This window comes from Tyto alba, unplaced genomic scaffold (assembly GCF_018691265.1).
Source record: "Tyto alba isolate M040663 unplaced genomic scaffold, T.alba_DEE_v4.0 Super-Scaffold_2, whole genome shotgun sequence".
In the NCBI taxonomy this organism is placed as follows: Eukaryota; Metazoa; Chordata; class Aves; order Strigiformes; family Tytonidae; genus Tyto; species Tyto alba.
The window spans coordinates 73,277,968-73,297,762 of NW_024881282.1; the positions used below are offsets into that span (position 1 = coordinate 73,277,968).

Below are 19,795 nucleotides of genomic sequence, written 5' to 3' on the forward strand. Positions count from 1 at the left end.
AATTAAAAGGGAATAGAGATTTGTGAAACTTGAAGAGCTTGTTTCTTTTTTGTTTGGGTTTTTTTTTTGGTTGGTTGATTGTTGTTTTCAGAACAAAGGGAACCAAAAACACAATACAAAATATTTACATGTAAGTGTGTTCCATTAAAACATAATCACTGAGCATTCCAAACTGATTTTTATAAATACTATGTATTGTTTAAGATCAGCTTATCTAAGTGCCCCATAGAACTTTTTGTGTGGAAAAGAGGAGTAACAGGAGTGATGGATACTTGAAAGCATCCAGACTTCTTTGCAGGGGAGGATTATATCAAGAATGAGAGCACAGTTTGTGTACTCTGGAGCAAAGAACTTTGTTCAATTGCTTGAAATTCATGCATTATTAGAATTAAATATGTAGTACCTCTTCATTTCTTACTGATTTCCATATTTTTCAGGGTTCACTGCCAGTTAATGAAACTATTTGCAAGGGGAATTGAGGAAAACTGCAAAGATGAAGCTGCCTACAGCCAGAGTAGCGTTGAACAATTACTATAGACATTGTTCCTTCCGTGGGGAGAAGAAAAAATAAAAGCTCAAGAAAATTGAGTAAATATGCATTTTAGTCAAATTGACAAGTATTTCAAAATTTTAGATTTTTTTTTTCTTTATGGCGTCAGTATAATTTTAGATATCTTACTGCATTGTGTCATTTTTTAAAAAACATTGTAATCATTAAAATATATCTTGGAGCAATGTAATCTATGTTAGAAAAGAGAGAATTGGCATATGTATATGTATTCACAGTGACTGATAAATTCTTGGTGCTTTTCTAGAGAGCTAATTTAGCAGTTGTGTTGCAATAATATCTAAATGTTATAAAACATTGGACTGTCCGTTGTCATCAAACCAAGATATCAAGACAAGATATTTTCAGTGTCTGAGAAGGCATTTTATGCTGGGAGTGTTGCGTAGTTGCATGTGGCTTAAATTCTGGACAACAGTGTTGTCATGCGCATCTGTTTTTTTAGTAAAATCTTTCAGTTTGTAATTCTGACTATATCTTGCAACTTATCAATGCAATTCAAGCACACATTCCTGGCTTTAAGTAATAACAATAAGAGTTTAGAAATACTTTGAAAAATTAAAGCACATCTGTATACAGATCATACCTTATCCTATATATTCTATTTATAAAGGCTTCCTTGCATGATGCTTTTTGGGATTATAAAGGGTTTTATGACTGTTTGGATGATACCAAATACTACACACTGCAAATGAAATGTCTTGCAAGCAACTCACAGGGATACTTACATAATACCCAGGAAGGAGCAGGCAAAGGAAAATATAAATATCTTCTGAAACACCAGCAAATGTTAATTTTTTTTTTAAATATCTAAAATTAATGTATTAAAAGCTTCTCTCTTTGGTACACAATTCTTTGAAGATTCTACTACATGTGTTAGAATGTCTTTGCAAAATAAGATCTTGGAACGTTAAGTTTAAAAATATGATTTGATGATTGAAAGTTTTTAAAATCTTTAAGTATGAAAAAATACTTTGTTTTTTGAAGTCAAGGGAAGAAACTGGCATCTGATAAATCTTGAATTCACTGTGCTGATTTGTTTTTATAACAAAAAAATATTTGACTATCATATATAGCTATGGAGTGATTATTTAAGTTGTGTATGGATTTGTGTATTGTGTCGCATACATGTTCTGTGTGTAGATTTGGGGCTAAATTTTGCTCCTCTTGTACAGATTTATTCCTGTTTGAGGATCAGAAGTTAGCCCCTGCTCTCTTCTATCTTTTATTAAGTGTATAGTTCTTTTTAAAACTTACCGCATCTGAGGGTTTTTTTGCATCTGAACAGCTAACGATTCTCTATTCATGTATATTTATTGGCACTTCTGTTATTCAGCTTGTATTAATTTCATGTCTCATGTATTTGTTCTGTGTAAGCCATGGTGATTGGTCATTTTATTACTGAAGCACTTGAAAATTGTTATAAGTGGCAGATTTTTTTTTTTCTGTTGAAGTTATTTACATTCCAGTTTTGTGTAATATTAAAATGGTGGGCTATATCTTTGCTACAAAGTGTTATTCATACTGCTCTAAATGACAAAAAATCACTTGCAAATGATATTTGCTTAAAGTACAGTCATACAAAGTTTAAGATCCGGGTTATTTTATATAGTATTTCAGGAAAATACTTGAATACTTTTCCAAAAGTACTGCTGTTTACTTTCCTTATTAATGCAATGAGTTGAAATGTTGATTGATCCAATGTATTTCAGACATTTGTAACACAAGTGTTATGTATACTGTATTTTTAAAGCCATGTTTAATAAGTGAAATAGTACTTTTGAACTAAGAATCCCATTGAAAATGATACTGTGCAATTCATAGAACAATAAGATGGTTTGGGTTGGAAGAGACCATAAAGATCATCTAGTTCCAACCCCCCTGCCATCGACAGGGACACCTTCTGCTAGATTACTAGTTATGCAGATGCAAATATTTTTTGAAAGTGTCCTTTTTTAAAAAAGTTCTATGGTTATTGTGGTCTATCCATAAATACTGGGAGAGAACCCAGACTTTAAGTTACTGTAATTCTTGTGCACGATATGATGATGCACACTCAGCTTACCAACAGATGAGGAGGGCATTTTTGAGGCATTACAGCTATCCAGAACATATTCTCATAAATGAGAACAGGAGTAAATACTAACCAACTCTTTCTGTTAGTTCACTAGCAAGTCGTGACACCCTTATTTGAAAAATGGAGGCTTAATCTCATTGTGAATATATATCGAAATGCTTTGAATATTTTTAATATCTGAAAGTGAGTGCTTGGTGTTTCCAAAGAGCCACATTGAAGGTCGCCTTTCTGAGAAACAAGCTACCAGAAAGAAGGAGAAAAGATTGTAGTATGGTAATGAAGTGTGAAGTAAATAATAAAGATGTCGCAACGTAATAAAATGAAAAGGTCTTAGGTAATAGAAAAACTGCATAGTTACATTTGAATAATTCTATTTGTAGCATATTGTAGTAGCAAAGCACCATATGTGACTTGTATGACATGTTCAGTTTATGTTTAAGAAGAGAGCTGTGTAAGTAATGTCTGCTTACATTTTAATTCTAGGGGTTTTTTTTCTGTGAATGTAGTCTCAGTATGGAAATTATGTATAAGAAAACCAAGTTCAATTATTTTAATTTTTTTCCCCCCAATCTTGCTGGCTTCAAGATTAGAAAATGTGTTCTATGACGCTAGGGCATTTCACTGAAAAAATAAAATTACGTCATACAGCAATACAGTAGCTTTTTTTTTTAAACTCAATTTGAAAAAATACCTACCTTTGTTCGGCAGAGATCTGGCTCAATGTAACCAACATGGGCATATTAAACCAGGCGGAGGAGTAAGCTTCCACTTGGGTTCACCATAACTTGATAACAAGTGTGAGTGTGGTCAAACACTGAGAGTGAAGGAAAGCAACTAGTAAAGCTGGACTTACACTAGAACTAAGCAACTGTACCCAGGTAGACTAAAGATTGAAGGGGAAGGAAGAAGTTTAACGTAAGTATTTAGAGTTATTTATCATGGAAAAATCTAAACTACAAAAAGTGAAGGAAAACTACCGTTCTAAGCAGCATGAAATATGTATTACACTATAAATAGTATATAGTAAATAGATGGGTTTTTTTTAGAATTTCATTGCAATCATTATTACAGATGCAGTACATATTCTAATAAGAAGTAAAACACATTCGTTGTAGATGAGCAGTGAGCACAGAAGGAGAACGTGCTTTCCAGCACTGTAGAGGCTTCTGCTTTTGAAAGTGTATTGGGTTTATGCAGCAAGGTTTTGGTAGCTGCGAGGGCTGCAGGGGTGGCTTGTGTGAGAAGACAGCAGAAGCTGTCCCTGGGTTGGACAGAGTCCCAGCCAGCTCCAAGATGGACCTGCCACTGGCCAAAGCTGAGCTGATGGGTGACGTTGGTAGCACTTCTGTAAAAAGCACTGCACAGCAGCTGTGAAAGGAGTGAGGGGAGAATAAAGAAAAAACTCTGCAGACACCCGGGTGAGTGAAGAAGGAGGGGGATGAGGTGCTTAGGTGCTGGAGCAGAGATTCCCCTGCAGCCCCTGGTGAAGCCCGCAGTGAGGCAGGCTGTGCCCCTGCACCCGTGGAGGTCCGTGGTGGAGCAGATCCCCACCTGCAGCCCGGGGGGGACCCCACGCCGGAGCAGGTGGGTGCCCCCTGAAGGAAGCTGCAGCCTGTGGTGAGCCCATGCTGGAGCAAGTTTCCCGGTAGGCGCTGTGGATGTGGAGAGGAGCACGTGCATGAGCAGGTTTTCCAGCAGGAACTGTGGCGTATGGGGGACCCAAGTAAGAGAAGTTCATGAAGGAGGAAGGAGCGGGAGAAAAGATGAAGTGTTATGAACTGACCACAGCCCCCATTTCCCATTCCCTTGTGCTGCTCACGGTGGGGAGAGGAGGTAGAAGTGTCGGGAGTAAAGCTGGGTCTGGGAAGAAGGCAGGGAGGGAAGAGGAGAGAAGGTGGTTTTAGTTTTGTTGTTGTTTCTGACTACCTTGCTCTGTTATTAATTGGCAATTCATCTTCCCCAAGTCAAGTCTGTTCTGCCCCTGACTGCAATTGCTGAGTGACCTCCCCATCCTTAGATCAACTCACGAACATTTCATTGTATTTTCTCGCCTGGTCCTGCCAAGGAGGGAGAGGGACAGTGGCTGGGTGGGCGCCCAACTGACAGCCAAGGTCAACCCACTACGTGCACTTACGCAACAGGGCAACATTTCCAGGGAAGTCTTATGACATGAATGGGAAGATGGTATGTAGAATCAGAAATTTCTCTGAACAATTCAGTCTTGCAGTTCAAGTATTATTTCCCTAGAACTCCTGTCTTAATCCCTATGAAGTATATGAATAATAGGAATTCATTTTTATTCTCATTAGTCACATTGCTCTTATTTCAAATTTTCAACAGCATAGTTAAGTGAATTTAATAGATCCTAACTGGTGTTTAAGTTGCAGTAAATTAATTCTGTCCATAAAGAAGCAACAGTCTCACCAAACTTCTGTCCTACCCATTGACATGCACATGATGTATGTCTTACGCATCATGTTCTTAACTAATGTGTGACTAGTCCCATTAATTAGAAGGAGGTGGGGCATTCGTTCTGCAGTCAGTCATGCCTTTCAAATGCTCTGCAATGAGAGGATTAACAATTTTTTTTTATTCCATTTCCTACTCTTTAGAAATGATTCCTAATATGTACATATCAAAATTTCCAACAAGAGGCTGTCTTCAAAAGATGTTTGCTCCTTTAAGACTCTTACATGTCTGAAAGGGTGACTTGCTCTTGTTGGTAGCTGTTTCATCTAAAGTGCAATTTTGTGCCTTATTTCATATGAATCTTCCAGCAATAAATAATAGGTTTTGCTCTCTTTTTTTTTTTTTTTTTTGCATGTGGAAAAGACTCTGATAGTGTAGAACAGGAAAAAAATAGACAGGGATAAATAATTATTCATAAAGGAAAAGTACAGAAAGAATAACAGAAATTATGCAAATTTAAAAAATCCAAGGAGGCAAAATTCTGGAAAGGATGAAAGAGAAGAACTGGAAAACAAGCTTAAAAAGAAGAAAAATAAGACATAGCAAAACAAAATACAGATTTTTTTTTTATTTATTTGTTTTGCTGGAAAGCATTGTCCAGGCATGTGTACTTTAACTGCACAGTAAAGCTAACACTAAAGGTTTGAGTAGATTGCTAGAATTTTGATTATTTACAACTGGTAGACAGAATAAAAGCTTTCTCACTGTTGTGAAGACATATTTTTAAAAAAATGTTGGATCACACTCTGTATCTCTGCTCACAAACTTTACCAAAATAGCAGCATTGCTAGAAGAAGTGTTAAAGGAGAAATGTAAAAGCCACTTCTTGTAGCAATGTGCAGTGTTCTGAAATGACTGTTCAATTTAATTTGCCAAATATTTATTTTTCATGTTCATTTTTAGCAGCTGTATTTTAGGGAAGGGGAGACTGGGCATCAAGAAGAGATGCTAGGTTAGTATTTCAGTGCTGCTGAGGTTAAGGTGGTGGAATCAACTCACACCAGCTAAGCATCTGGCCCCATATAGAGCTTGTAACATCATGGAAAGTTCCCACAAAAAATGTCTGCGTATAGAAATACCTATGCCGTTCCTGGTAGATGTTTGTGTAACTTATTCTTCTGAGCTTTCAGTGGTGTATATTCTGCAGAGCAATTTAGCCATCAAAACAGATTGCTTAAAGATTTTTATAGATATAAAACTTTAGTTATTCACTTAGCTGAATCTCCCTTACTGTTTGAGCATGCTTGCTCTGTCCTGAGTGGGCACAGAGAATGACATGTTGCCTTTAGGGGAATTCTCTACCTATGCTATTGTGTTCCCTCTCAGTCTTCTCTTCTTTACCTAAACAGTATTAATATTCAGACAGAGAAGGAAAAAACCACAATGTTCAAGCACATATCGACATAAAGAAAAACTGCTTGAAGCTGATTTCTGTTTACCACCAAAGAAAGGACTCTATATAGAGAGAGCTGGTATTGACAGGGTTGCCCCAAAAAAGGAATGAATATCTGTATAAAGTCTTCAATCAAATCAGATACTGTTAGTTCCTAGATACCATGTTTTCACAGAATGCTGTCTTAAGCTCTGATGGATGCATTTAGAGTAGATTTCTCCCCTCAGCAATACATATCAGATAACTAACTACTCTGAAGGTTACGCTGCTGGTAGATGCTACCCTGCCCCTAACCCTAGAAGAATCAACCCAATAAAATAAGCAGCTCTCAGGTAGCTGGAGTCGCCCATTTAATTTCATTTCATAATGCTGGGATTTTCTAGAGAAAGCAGGCAAAACCTGAACACCCAGGCGTTGCTTTGGTTGCAATTTCCTAGCAAAGGCTTTCAGAAAATCCTCAACACATTGCTAGCAGGATCAGGAAAGAGTAAACAAAGGTGCATTCTCTCACCAGAACAGCAGATTGTGTTGTTTACTCTCCTATGTGCATAGACAAAGCTTTCAGATAACAAAAGAATTTGTATTTTTTCCTGCATAAAAGAGTTTATAGACTCAGTGGAGCAAGGTGAGGAAGGGAGGAAGCACATGCCTGCTGCCCTCTGTGCTCAGAGGAGTTTGTCCTGTGGCTGTTATGGTGAGAATAGCAGTCAGTAATGTTCCCTCTGGAAGAACTAGTGTAGAAGAGGGATAAGGTGAGCAGGAATATCAAAAGATCTGCAGCTGTGCAGCCTCAGCACTCCCAGTCAACAAAACGTTGCGCTGTACCTGTGTATATTGCTCAGGTTTTGGGACTGAAGACCATTGCTGTCTGCCCTGCCTTCATTTGTTGGGGGAAATTTCACTGGTCTAGGATAAATCCATCTTGTAATACTGATGTGAAGAAGCACAGCGTGAATTTACTAGCAAAGTGGACTGTGTTCGGGTTTTCACTGGAGCTAAAAGAGAGGGAAAAGGAGGAGATGAAAGCTGATTCACCCTGTCCTTTACTGAAGGAGCCTGACACAATGCATCTTACATTCACGTGAAAGGGGAGTGGGAGGCTACTGCTGCTTGTATGGATTTCTGCCAGGGTTTCTGATTTCTGCCTTCTGACAAAAGCTACTGAAATACCAGAACTCCTTTTTCTACTTGACATGGGTGGGGGCTAAGGAAATGAATGCTATACCCATTCAATAGCACAAATAACTGTATTTGAATTCCCTTCAGACCCAGGACACAGCATACATCCCCCAGTGGTGGCAGACAGAGCTTTCTGTGGAGTGGAAAATGCCTCCCTGTACACTTAGGGCAAGGCAGATGTAAAAGGAACTATAGTTACCGTGGTTTTAATGTTTCTCCTAAAGCCACTCAAACAGGAATGCATCTCTGGTGTCTTCATGAAGACTGGAAAACTCACATCATGATAACCCCTGCAGTGCCCTTTCTACTGATATCGACTGATGTCTTAGTACCAAGAGGCTGTGGGCCATGTGAAGTTGCCATCAGAAGACATCCATCAGGAAACAAGGTTGCCACTATCTTTGAGCTAAGGCCATAGACATTTTAGCAGAAAAGGAGCTGTTGCTGATGACCGTGCAGTTGTTGTCTCTCATATGTGTTGAAATGTGTGCTGGGAAGCCCTACTGTATACCAGGAGAAAGATGTGGGTATCCTCCATGGCTGTGCAGCCAATACAGATGAGCAGGAGTGGCCTGTAGTCATCAGGAGCTCTGGTGTGGAGTATGCCCCACCACAGACCTTAGGTTAGGGTGTGCATCTCATTGATGACTCTGCCACAAGTCATGCTCTGCCTCCAGAACACAGAAGTGAAACTGGGAGCATCAACCAACAGGGAGCAGACAAGACAGGTTATACAAAATAGAAGAGATGACAGATCATGTTAATGATGTCTATAATGGCCTTGCTGACTGTGAACTGCTGTGTGACAGAGTTGCAGGGACTGAGCACAGCCAGATCACTGAAAGCAATGCTCACTTGCTTAGTTGAGGGTGAGGGCCTGGAAACAAGTGCACCGACACTCCAAATCTTGCTGCAGCTCTTGGCCGAAGATCTAAAAATTAACCACTTGTAGGTGGTTATGTTGTGCCAGGAAGGTTGAAAGGTCCTGATGCAATTTGCAGATATCTAAGACATAGTATGCCTGATCTCATGAGTGGTAGCCTCCAATGACTTAGCCATCCTCCCTTGTTTAAAAAATGGCTAAGGCATCATGACTCCTGTGATGCAGTGGGGCGTTCAGTGTAATGGCTGTCCTACCTAAAGCTCGCTCCAGACTCCTCTTTGTTCTTTTGTCCTTCTCTCCTTGCATGAGTACCAGCCTGTTACAACTGAGCAGGAAGAATATCAACACTGAGAGGTTACTGCAGTGGGACCTTTTACACAGGGCAGAGGGGTCTATGTGATGCAGAAGAGGTCAGATAGAGGAGCAGTCTTGTCCTTTGGGTTTGTGTCATATGCCAAGTAGTATGGGTATGTCACGGAGGGGCCCACTGCCATGAAGTGGCATCAGGAGTAACTGAAGAGCAGCCCAACTGCTGCTGTCCCAGCGTTACAACATATTTGTGACTGTGAGTATTAAGGAGCAATTTGACATGACACCTTGTGACAAAGGTGTATTTTCAAGGCCTCTTCATGCGGGTCTACTGGAGGAGATGCTTGACTCTAAATAAAAATCTCAAGCACATTCTTGGATGTAGTCTGAGACCTGTAAATAACATTGGATATTTTGTTGTAACCTCATTTTCCTCTGTTCAGGCACCCGTCAGGGTCTTGTTTTTCAGTCTTGGCTGACACTGCCGACACAGTGGTGTCAGTACAGAGGAGGCTCACTAACACTGAGTGACGCTGAACATCTGTAAATGACATAGCATTTCAGATGTTGCTAACTGGCCTAACTTGGTAGAGTGGTGTGAGAGAAAAAAGGCTCGGTGCATGTTGAGTCTAAAGGATAAGGCTTGAAAATGAGACATCTAGAGAAAATTGCATACGCACAAGGTTTGCCTTTGGGTAGAAGCAGATTATTTTGCTTACAAATACAAGGGGATGGAGACAGCATAGATAACTCTGCCAATTGCTCTCCCATGTGCACATTGATTGAATCTCTGAACATGTAGTCTACAGTTACCATATTGGAAATATTGCCACTAGCTTTCAATAAGGAAAGAAATATAGCTTTATTTTGGTTTTGGAGTCCTTGTATCACAAATCAGTGACTATAATCCAGGAAAAGAGAAGGCTATTTTTCAGTAAAACGTCAAACAATGCTGTTATATACATCACTTGTTTTCTCCACAGCCTAAGCTGCAGTGGAGAGTTCTAAAGTTTAAATCAATTTATGATAATAAACTCTTTGGTACACTGTTTAATAATTCTGCATGTTAGTATAAATACTTTTTATCTACCTTACTGCAGTGACTGCTATTCAGTGTTTTAAGTCTGACTTGGTCCTGCAGCTCCCTCTACTGAAAATTTTTTCTCTTGAAAATAACTACATTTCAAAATACAGCAGGCATTTTTAAAGTAGCCTGGCAAATCTATTTCCTACGGTTCCCTATGGATGAGGTCTGCAGTAACATGCTTCAGTTCAAATTGCATGTTACTTCACACCAGTGCTTTCTAATTTTAATTTTCTTTATGGAATTCAGTGTGATCAAACAGTGATAGATGCTGCACAGCTGTTTTTTGTCCCAAACAACTGAGTGATTTGAACAACGTCTTTATTAAAAATGGACAGAAATATAGGTCAAATAGGGGGAAAGTATAGTTATAAATTTTGACATCAAAGACCCTTAGATTCTTATTCATGTAGCAACTTTCTCAGCTCAGGAGAATTTGCCTGTGCTGCAAGTGTGTTGGGCACACTATTAAAGGTGGCTTAAATGTTTCTTTCCACCAGGTCTCAGGTTGTTCTAGTTCTCAGTGAATGAGAGTTCACTGTGCTCTGCCCTAAGCAGGCATGGAAGAATGTCATAAAAAAAGAAAGTAAGCTTCCATATCTGTTAAGCTGATAGCCTGCAAGGACAGAGCATGTCATGCATTCAGTCAGTGCCACATGGTGTATGGGAGGCTGGGTCAAACCTGACTAGATCTAGTGTTCCTTTTCTTCTCCCTGCCAGTTCCTGGCTCTCAGGCTCAGCCCCATTTGCTCCTTTAATGGCTATAACAGCATTTCTGAGTGCTCCTAGTATTCCCCAGCTCTTCCTCTTCCTCATTGCTATCCTGACCTTTCACTATTCCCATTGCTTTCTTTTATGGGTTCCTTCTGGAGTTCAAGTATGGTACCTGTAGTACTAGCTTGATGACACTTCTCTGTGTTCCTTTGATCTAATTTGCTCCACCTTCGGCAGTCCCTTGGTCTGGCTTCCTACTGCTCCAGCACATGGGTTAGCAATCTCTTCTCTATGTTATTTCTCTTCTCGAACTTTTCTGCTTGATTTTGTGATTCAGACTTACATCTGAAACAAGAGACTTACTTGTACATCTCTGAGAAGAGATGTCTGGCATCTGGACACGTCCTTGGGCACCCAAGTGTTTTATGCTATGATATATCCAAGCCATACTGATCAGCTTTGGGTTTGTGGCTTTGTGAGTGTTTTTCTGTCTGAGTGATTGAATATTCTCCAAAACTCCTTTTATCAAGGGGAAATGTTGATGTATAATAAATGAATGACAACAGCAATAGGAAATTATTATTCATTACGTGGAATTCAATTACAAATAAGTGCATGTTCTCCAAGGAAGCATTTAAAAGTTAAGTATCACTGACGTGAGGCTATGTAACATCACCATCAGAGCAACACACTGCCATATTCATACTCCTTTTCTGTCTAAAAGGCTGGGTTAAAAAAAGCACGTCGCTGTGAACAGTGAGCTTTTCTTACTTATTTCTACATTAAAAAGAATCTCCAAGGAAACAGAAGTACTGTGTGGTGCTGCTAAGATGTTTGTTCCCTCTCTTAACCTTCCAACAGCCATCTTTATTGAAAGCCTTTAAAAAAATGATTATTTCTTTAGCATGTACAAGTATGGACAATATAAATGTCAATATTTATGCTCTACATATTTTCTCCTGTACAGCAGAGCAATGATATATGTGTGAAAGCAATTTTGCAGAAAATAGGATAGAGTGTTTTCGATGTGAATGTTCCTAGCATTTATTTCTATGAGCTGGCTTGTTTACAATGGGATCCATAATCCACACAACAATTGATTGAAGTGCATCCTAATGTTTGTAACTGGATTTCATCAGAAACCATAAGCTGTAAAAAGGAAAATGGCTGTTCCTATGGCTAAAAGGTCTGTGTAGTCTGAGCTGCATGTGGATGTCTCTTAAATTCAGGAGTATTAAGATCCCTGGGGCCTGTAGTGGAAAAGGATGAGAGAGAACACAACACTATCAAAAAGGTAGAGGGAGAGGTACCAATCCCTCCGCTCTGGGGGAGCAGCAGAGGAATGATACATCACAGAGAAAAAGACGAACCGAAGCCAGAGCTCTGTGTGTTTGTGTGTCCCAGGTCATGTTGAAGACTCAGTCAGTGGCATGTTCATTACAAAATCCAAACGGGCTGTACTTTGGAGCCTTTGGCATGTGACCATTCCTCTTCAACAGTCTTACATAAATGTTTTGAAATTTAGCTGCTCCTCAACAGAGCCTTTGGAGGTAAGTACCCTGCTTAACACCAGAGGGTTTCCTCCTGTTCTGAAGGGCAAAGGGACAAGACACAGGTGGCAAGTTCCATCCTCAGCTGATGGAAATCAGCTCCTTTGATTTTTAATAGAGCCACACCAGTTTACTGTAGATAAAGATCTGCTGCACTGCTTAGCTGACTGTTGTGATTTCAGCTCAGAAGGCAACTGAGTACCACACAGCTGCTCACTTCTCCCTTTTCTCCCAGTGCTGGGAAGGAGAAAATGAAGCAAAAGGCTCAGGAATCGAGATAAGCTCAGGGAGCGATGACTCAGCCACTATGGTCACTGGCAAAAGACATTCTTGTCAGGGGAAGAAAAAAAGAACATAAATTTCATACAGACACTAACAACAGCAACACTTAACAGACAGAGTAGGACAGTGAGAAGCATTGCCACATCTTGAGAACACCTTCCCCCCACCCCTCCCTTCTTCCTGGGCTCTCAATATCTCTACCTCCTCCCCCAGCGGCACAGGGGCAGGGGATGGGGGTGCAGTCAGCGCTGCCACTTCTTCCACCTCGGGGAGGAGGGGAACTTCTGGAATTCTCCCCCTGTTCCAGCATGGTGCCCCTCTCACAGGACACAGTGCTCCATAAACTTTCTCTGATGTGAGTCCCCCCCATGGGCTGCAGCCCTTCCCGAGCCGCTCCGGTGTGGGACACCCCCGCATGCTGCAATCCTCCCAGTGCTGAATTACAGCAGTGGGGGCTGCTTCTTCCCACAGAATTTCAGCCTTCTTTGGTTTCAGTCACCTGAGACAGCATGGGGCCCCCACAGACCATATGTCAGCATCTGCTCCACCATGGACCTCCAGAGGGGTAGGGGATGGGGGGTGTCAAATGCATATTGGGAAGTATTGCACCACAACTATGAACAGACTTTACATCTGTGGTGTGACCTCTGGCATTGTGTTCTGTCAGGTGTAGCAAAGAAGTAACTTTTTATTCTACTTCTGTATACTCTGAACCAGAGGAACTACACTAATAGGAGCATTAGGTTCATTTTCATCTGAGTCCTGAGTAAGGCAAATTTGCATTTTCTATTGAATACACAAGCCCATCTAAACAGAGGTGAGGAGAAGACAGTCTATTGACATTATGTAAAGGCGGCATATCAGTTTAAAGGGTTCTGTTTGCCTAGAAGACTGTGAAGGAAACTATTTAATTACCTGTCTAGGGTTGACAAAGATAAACACCCTGTTATTATTCTATGTATTTGCTTGTAACTCAATTAAGGATGTGTACTTAATTGTATCACCAATATGAAGAAATAAGTGTTAAGGTGTTTGAAAGCTAGAGGAAATGAGATGTCCCTCAAGAAACGTGAAAGGTCAGGGAGTAGAGAAAGCAAGGAAGCATAAAATTATGGCATTGGTATTCAACTAAGATCAGAAGTGAAGGGCTGTGTTATCTGAATTCCCAATTGTAAGGTTGAATTGAGGAATTAACAGAAAAAGTGCAGACTTACAAAGCAGAGCAACACAGTAGAGCAGCATGAACTAAATTGAACACATCTAGCAGTGGTGAAGGAGAGCTTATGTTCTCAAGTTATTTCAGTTATATTGAATCATCCCTGACATATCTACAGTATTTGCTGTTTTCTATGTACAGCACTCTTGAATGATAGCTGTTAATACATGTCGCAAAGTGATCAGCCTATTTAATTTTTCTGTTTCCCCATATTAGTTTTGCCATTAAAAATACAGAAACAACAAAGGCGATGAGTTTTGGTTTGTTTTTGTTTTTGTTTTTTTTTTTTTTAATTTAAGATTAATTCACAGGGCTGTCTGCTCATCTGCTTACGTGTCCCTTTTAACATGCTAAGTCTTTAGCACGGATTCTGATTGCATATATCATATATGCCAAATTGGTTAGCCCCACCTTCACTCGATGCATATTAGTCTTAGCGTTTTGTATAGCAAACACAGAGGAACAGGATGTTTTTTCCTGTGGAGGTGTGCTCTCCATAATCTTGCCCATTGGACACCGGCTGCTCCTGCCAGCACTAGCACGGTGAGGTGCTCCCAGCCCCGAGGTGGTGACAGGAGGTGGGACGTGATCCGACAGCAAGGCACGGCCACGCGTTGCCCCTGTTGTGCAGCCCCACAGCCGGACAGCCGGTGCCGGCCGATGCCCCGTAATCATATCCAGAGTGGTCGCTTTAGGAGCACACTCACAAGAATAAGTCATTAGGTGACTTCTTACTGTTTCTGATTCTTTTCCCTTTTGCTGCCAAATCAAGTGTTCTCATCCGTGGAAGTCTGAAGGGGACAGAAAGCAGGGAGGAGATGTCATTTGGCCATGTCGGGTGGGAGTTGGCACCTCTGGGATGATGTAACAGGGAGAACTGAGGGAAAGGATCTTCCCTGCCTCTCCCCCCGCCATCACAATGTTTCCATCTGATCTTCCTTTTGACACACCTGACAATATAAAAATGTTCTTTGCAACCCCAGGAGACTTCCCGAGCTGCAATTTATTATTGAAATAGTTTGATTAAATTTAATTTTGCTCTTTATAATTTTTTTCTTAAATTACCTCAGCACTTTCAGAGGAAACTGTTTTGTATTTTTTTTAATCTGACAGCTGATTGTTTTGAAGTTTTTTTACAGCATCTGACACAGCTGACACCACTGTTCTTATCATAAATATCTGCCACATTAGTTTAAAGCTGAGATTAAAGCTGCTCTGTGTTCTGCTGGCAAGGCAGATGGACCTGCACGAATTACGATAATAACCGCAGAAGCTCCTTCCTGAGAAGAGTGCTATTTTGTAGCCATGTCAGACAAGTGCTGCCTTTTAAGAATGATTGCTCAGCTCTAAATGACAATTTTGGCTTTCTTTTAGAAAAGTAAGTTATTTATTTTCCTGTGATTTTAACTAAAGAACACTATCATCCCTAGAGAACAATTTTGTTTTTCAGCACTGGAGCAATTACTTTCAGCTGTATCAAGCGCCTGATGTTTAAAAGTCTGTGTGGTTTCATGGGTCTGAAAAATGTCTTTTCTTAAGGACTGCCAAGATAGTTTCTCTGTGGCTCTCACCACTCCCACAATCTCAGAAGCAAATAGAAGCATATCACACAGCCAACACACCCTTACCATTTTCCATTTGTGCAAAAATACATATATAACTAGGAGAAGGTTATACTCAAAGTTGAAACAAGAGATGAATGTATATGATTATGATGCCATCATTAAGACAGAAGAACTTTGTCTGGAAAAGCTGTTCTTGTCCAGGACAATAAGCACAGAGTCATAGAACAGCCCAGGTTAGAAGGAACCTTGAAAGATTATCTGAATCAACCTTTTATGGGAAAGGGAGCCTAGATAAGATCATCTAGCATCCTGAAAACCTCCAGTGATGAGGACTCTACCATGTCCCTGGGGAGGTTGTTCCAATAAATAATTGTTGTCACTGTAAAACATTTATTTCTTATTTTGAGATGAAAACTCTACTGGTGCAACTTGTACCTGTCATCCCTTGTCTTCTCCATGTGGCTCCTTGTGAAGAGAGAGGAAAGCCTCTGTCTTATTCATAGCCACCCTTTAAGTACTGGAACACTGTGCTGAGGTCCAGCCTGAGCTGTGTCTTCTTTGGGGACTTAAAACTGAACTAACTCCTACAGTTTTTCCTCAAAGAGCAGGTTCCCCAGCCCTTTGATTGTCTTCATGGCCCCCTTGGGACCTTATCAAGTCTGTCCATGTACTTCTTGAATTGTGGGGACCAGAAGTGGACGTAGTACTCCAGGTGTGTCTTAAAAAGTGCTGGGAGGAGTCACAGAGCCCACAGGAAGACAACAGAGGGAGAAATTACAAATACAACAGGAACTGAAGAGCTTGTGCTTTGCAAAGGGACAAAATACTACTGACTGACAGCAGCTTGTCTCAGAGAAGCAACATCTCCCATCTCCCACCTCTGCCAGCTTTCTACCAGCCAACTTTCTCTGCACTTGGGTAGGCTTCTAGGGGACCACCATGCTGGCAGGACTCTGGCATGTCCCCACACCTTCTGAGCAGAGGGCAATGGCACCAGCTCCCCTCCCCAAAGTCGGCACAGTGCACGAGCTTTAGTGCTGTGCTGTCCAGAGCAAGGAGGTAAGCGATGAGATACTGGGTGGCCATGTCATGCATGGCCATGTCCACTGTATGGGTAGCATGTGCATTCCTGAATAGGGCTAATCCCTGATGCTTCGGGGAGGAGACCAGGACCACAGAGCTGAAGGCAAGATGCCCTGCCAACAGCAGAGCATGCACCTGCACTGAGAGTTGATTGCTGACATGAATCAGGATCGTATTGACGAACAATCCACTGAGGGAAAATCTTGAAAGCGCAACTCATAAGAACAAAACATGTATATATCCAGATCAATCTATAATTCATACATACCAGAGCCATTTTGACACTCAGTTCTTGCCACACTGAATAATTAATATATCCTTTGTGCTAGAAGTAAATAATGTACATGAAATATATCATCCACAAAATGGTATTAAATGCATAAGACCATGCTATTACCATCTTCTCATGCCAACATGTAAAAAAAAAAAAAAAGCCAAACCAAAAACCAAAAAACCACCCAACCCCCCAAACCAGAATGGTAAACACAACAAAGGAAAAAATAATACTTGTAATCTGGGTCATTCTTAGGTTCTTACAGGTTTTCAGAGAAAACACTTGGTCACCAGCTAGAGTCAACTGTCATGGCTTGCAAATCAATTTGTTGTCATGTCTTCCTATCCTTTAGTGGTATCACACATCAGTGTAACCCTCAGTAACTGTAAGCCTTCAGTGCTACAGAGCCCAGATGGCTCACTCAGGTGGAGTCCACAACACTGGAGTGCACAGCTCTTGCCACAGCAGCTGCTTTGTTTCAGTCCTGTGCTCAGCTGAAATCTCAGTCATCGTTTTCCTGGTTTGTTTAGATCACTTGAATTAGAAAGTATTGGAGAAAAAATATCAACAAATGTTTTGAGCAAATAAAATCAATTAGATATTGATGTAAGTAACCTGGTTGTGTGTGCTGACAGGGACTCATTGTGTTCGGGAGAGCACTAATGCCATGGGGTAGTGAGACAGTAAGTATATGGTCTAAGTGGGGCTGGCCAGGGAAGGGTGGCGACCTGGTCTGGGGAGCAGAAGGAGAATGTTCTACCTGGGGGCACACACAGCAGGAGACAGAAGACAGGTCCTGAATGCAAGCTGCCATACTTGGCCTGGTGCATCTATTAGTAGTTATTGCTCAGAGGATCTAAAGGAGCAGGCTTGGGCCTGACAGGAGACTGGTTGCTAAATCCTCTGACTTTCATCTGCAAGCCAGCTTTCAGGTCTCATGGACAAGGTCTGCATCAAAAATCTCAGGCCAAACAGGGCATGTGCATTATGCAGTGTCTTTGCAATGGCCTTTAGACAGGCTGTCAGCAGAATTGCTGTCATCACCTCTCCTGAGATGTCTGTGAAACCTACCATAAGTATTCTGGCTGCTGGCTCTTTTCCGTGCATGCCCAGGCTGATAACTAGTATCAGTTAATGTGTGGTCTCTGAGGAAATTTGTGAATGTGCTTTGCAACTACATCAAGCAATTAATTTCTTATACTGTCCAATATGAGGCTAAAATTAGACCATGAGTTCCTTCTCATCCCATTAACCTGAGGCTGAGGAACGGAAATGACTGGTGATCCAGCCCCATGATGCTGTTTCCACCTTTATACACCATGACAGCAATGGCCAATTTCTGTGAGCAGTGGTACTACACACACACAATTACGTTAAATTCCTGCTGATGCCTCCTGTCCTTCTGTGGCAGCCAGTCCATCCCGCTGTCACAGAGTCAATCTGAGCAACGGACACCACTTCTTTTTCTTCCCCTCCATTAGGTCCTTCCACATGTACCCTCTCTGTCCTTGACTCCTCATGTCCTCCAATCTCTTTGACATGGCACCTACTGCTTGCTGGGAACACGGCCAAGCTGGCTTGCCTCTGAACACAAGGTAAGATGAGCTGACCATTTCCCATGAATTCGGGCCTGGTGGGATCCACAAACTATGCAGGTGGCTTTTTTGTGTGCCCGGAAAGCCGAATGCATGGGAGTTTCTGCTAAAAGGGGAAAAAGTTCCAATGTGGTCTGTAATGGCAGGATATTTTATGACATGGCATGGGTGGGGGAATGTTTGTCAGAGATGCAGTTAGGTTGGAGTATGAAGCTCCTGTGTGACTCTCTGATGCATCTAGGGATGCTGCTGAGGAGGATTTCTGCCTCCCTGGGCTCTTCTGTGGATCATACCTGTGAGGAGTGGGGAGCTGAATATGGGAAACTCTTTGTTTCCTCCATAACCTCCAAACAGCCTCCATATTTTCTCCTTCTCTTGGCCCTGACTTACTTCAGGGGAATTCAATCCCACAGTGTGTGCACATTCCCATCTCTTTCCAGTTGTAGCCTGAAAACATGAAAATTACAACACGGATGAAGGATGTGGTGCTAGTAACACAAGCTGGAACATGTGCAGTGAGGAACTGCTCACCTCTGCAGAGACTGGTGCTGGTGTAGCACTTGTGGCTGCAGAAGACAGATTGCCAGGCAGGCCCATCCTTAATCAGGCTTTCCAACAGAAGGAAAACTGCAGCACAGCTTTCAGGTCTGTGTCCAGCCCTTTTTCCGTCCATGCTGTGCACCCTCACTGCCTGGGGGGCACTTGTGGTATGAAGGAGCAGGTCTGTGAGTCAAGCTGGGGAAAGTCAGGGGCTGAGAGTGCCAAGGGATGGATGTCATGTCTTGCAATCAATTCTCAAGCATGAGGGTGCTAGCTAGCAAATGAGCCTAAGTGGGGCTGAGCTGCTTGAAATGAGAGCCTAGACATCTGGGGTGTTCTTATCAATCCAGAGGAATTAGATCTGCAGTCTGGGGCAATTGCATCATAACTAAATGTAGGCTCATATCCAGTGGGAGAAATTTACTCTACTTTGGGAGTCTAAACCAGGACAGATGAAACTCAGTCACTGGACCTATATACAATTAATAATATCCTGTCCTGGGTTTGAGTGAACGGTGGGGGTGGGTTTTTTTGGTGGCAGGGGAGGGGGCTATAGGGGCAGCCCCCTGTGAGAAGCTTCTCAAAGCTCCCCCAGCAGCTTGGAGCAGCTTGGGAAGGGCTGCAGTCCGTGGGAGGGACTTCAGTTGGAGAAAGTTTGTGGAGGATTGTGTCCTGTGAGAGGGGGGCCACGATGGAGCAGGGGAAGAAATTCCAGAAGCTCCCCCCACCAAAGTGGAAGAAGTGGCAGCACTGACTGCATCCCCCATTCCCTGCCCCTGCGCCACTGTGGGGAGGAGGTAGAGATATCGGGAGCAGAACTGAGCCCGGGAAGAAGGGAGGGGTGGGGGGAAGGTGTTCTCAAGATGTGGCAATGCTTCTCACTGTCCTATTCTGTTAAGTGGTGTTGTTAGTGTCTGTAACAAATCTATGTTCTCTTTTTCTTCCCCTAACGAGTCTGCCTTTTGCCCATGACCATAATGGGTGATTTGCCCCTCACAGTCCTATGTCAAATCCCAA

General features: G+C 41.8%; 1 protein-coding gene across 1 annotated transcript in view; it reads left to right on the forward strand.

The window, feature by feature from the left end:
* Window positions 1-3,293, forward strand: part of CERK (ceramide kinase) — a 43,668-nt gene extending 40,375 nt beyond the window's left edge. The window contains exon 13 of the mRNA XM_042793003.1: window positions 438-3,293. Within this exon, the coding sequence (XP_042648937.1) occupies window positions 438-537 (100 nt within the window). The 3' untranslated portion in view covers window positions 538-3,293. The remainder of the gene's footprint in view (window positions 1-437) is intronic.
* Window positions 3,294-19,795: the final 16,502 nt, after the last annotated feature.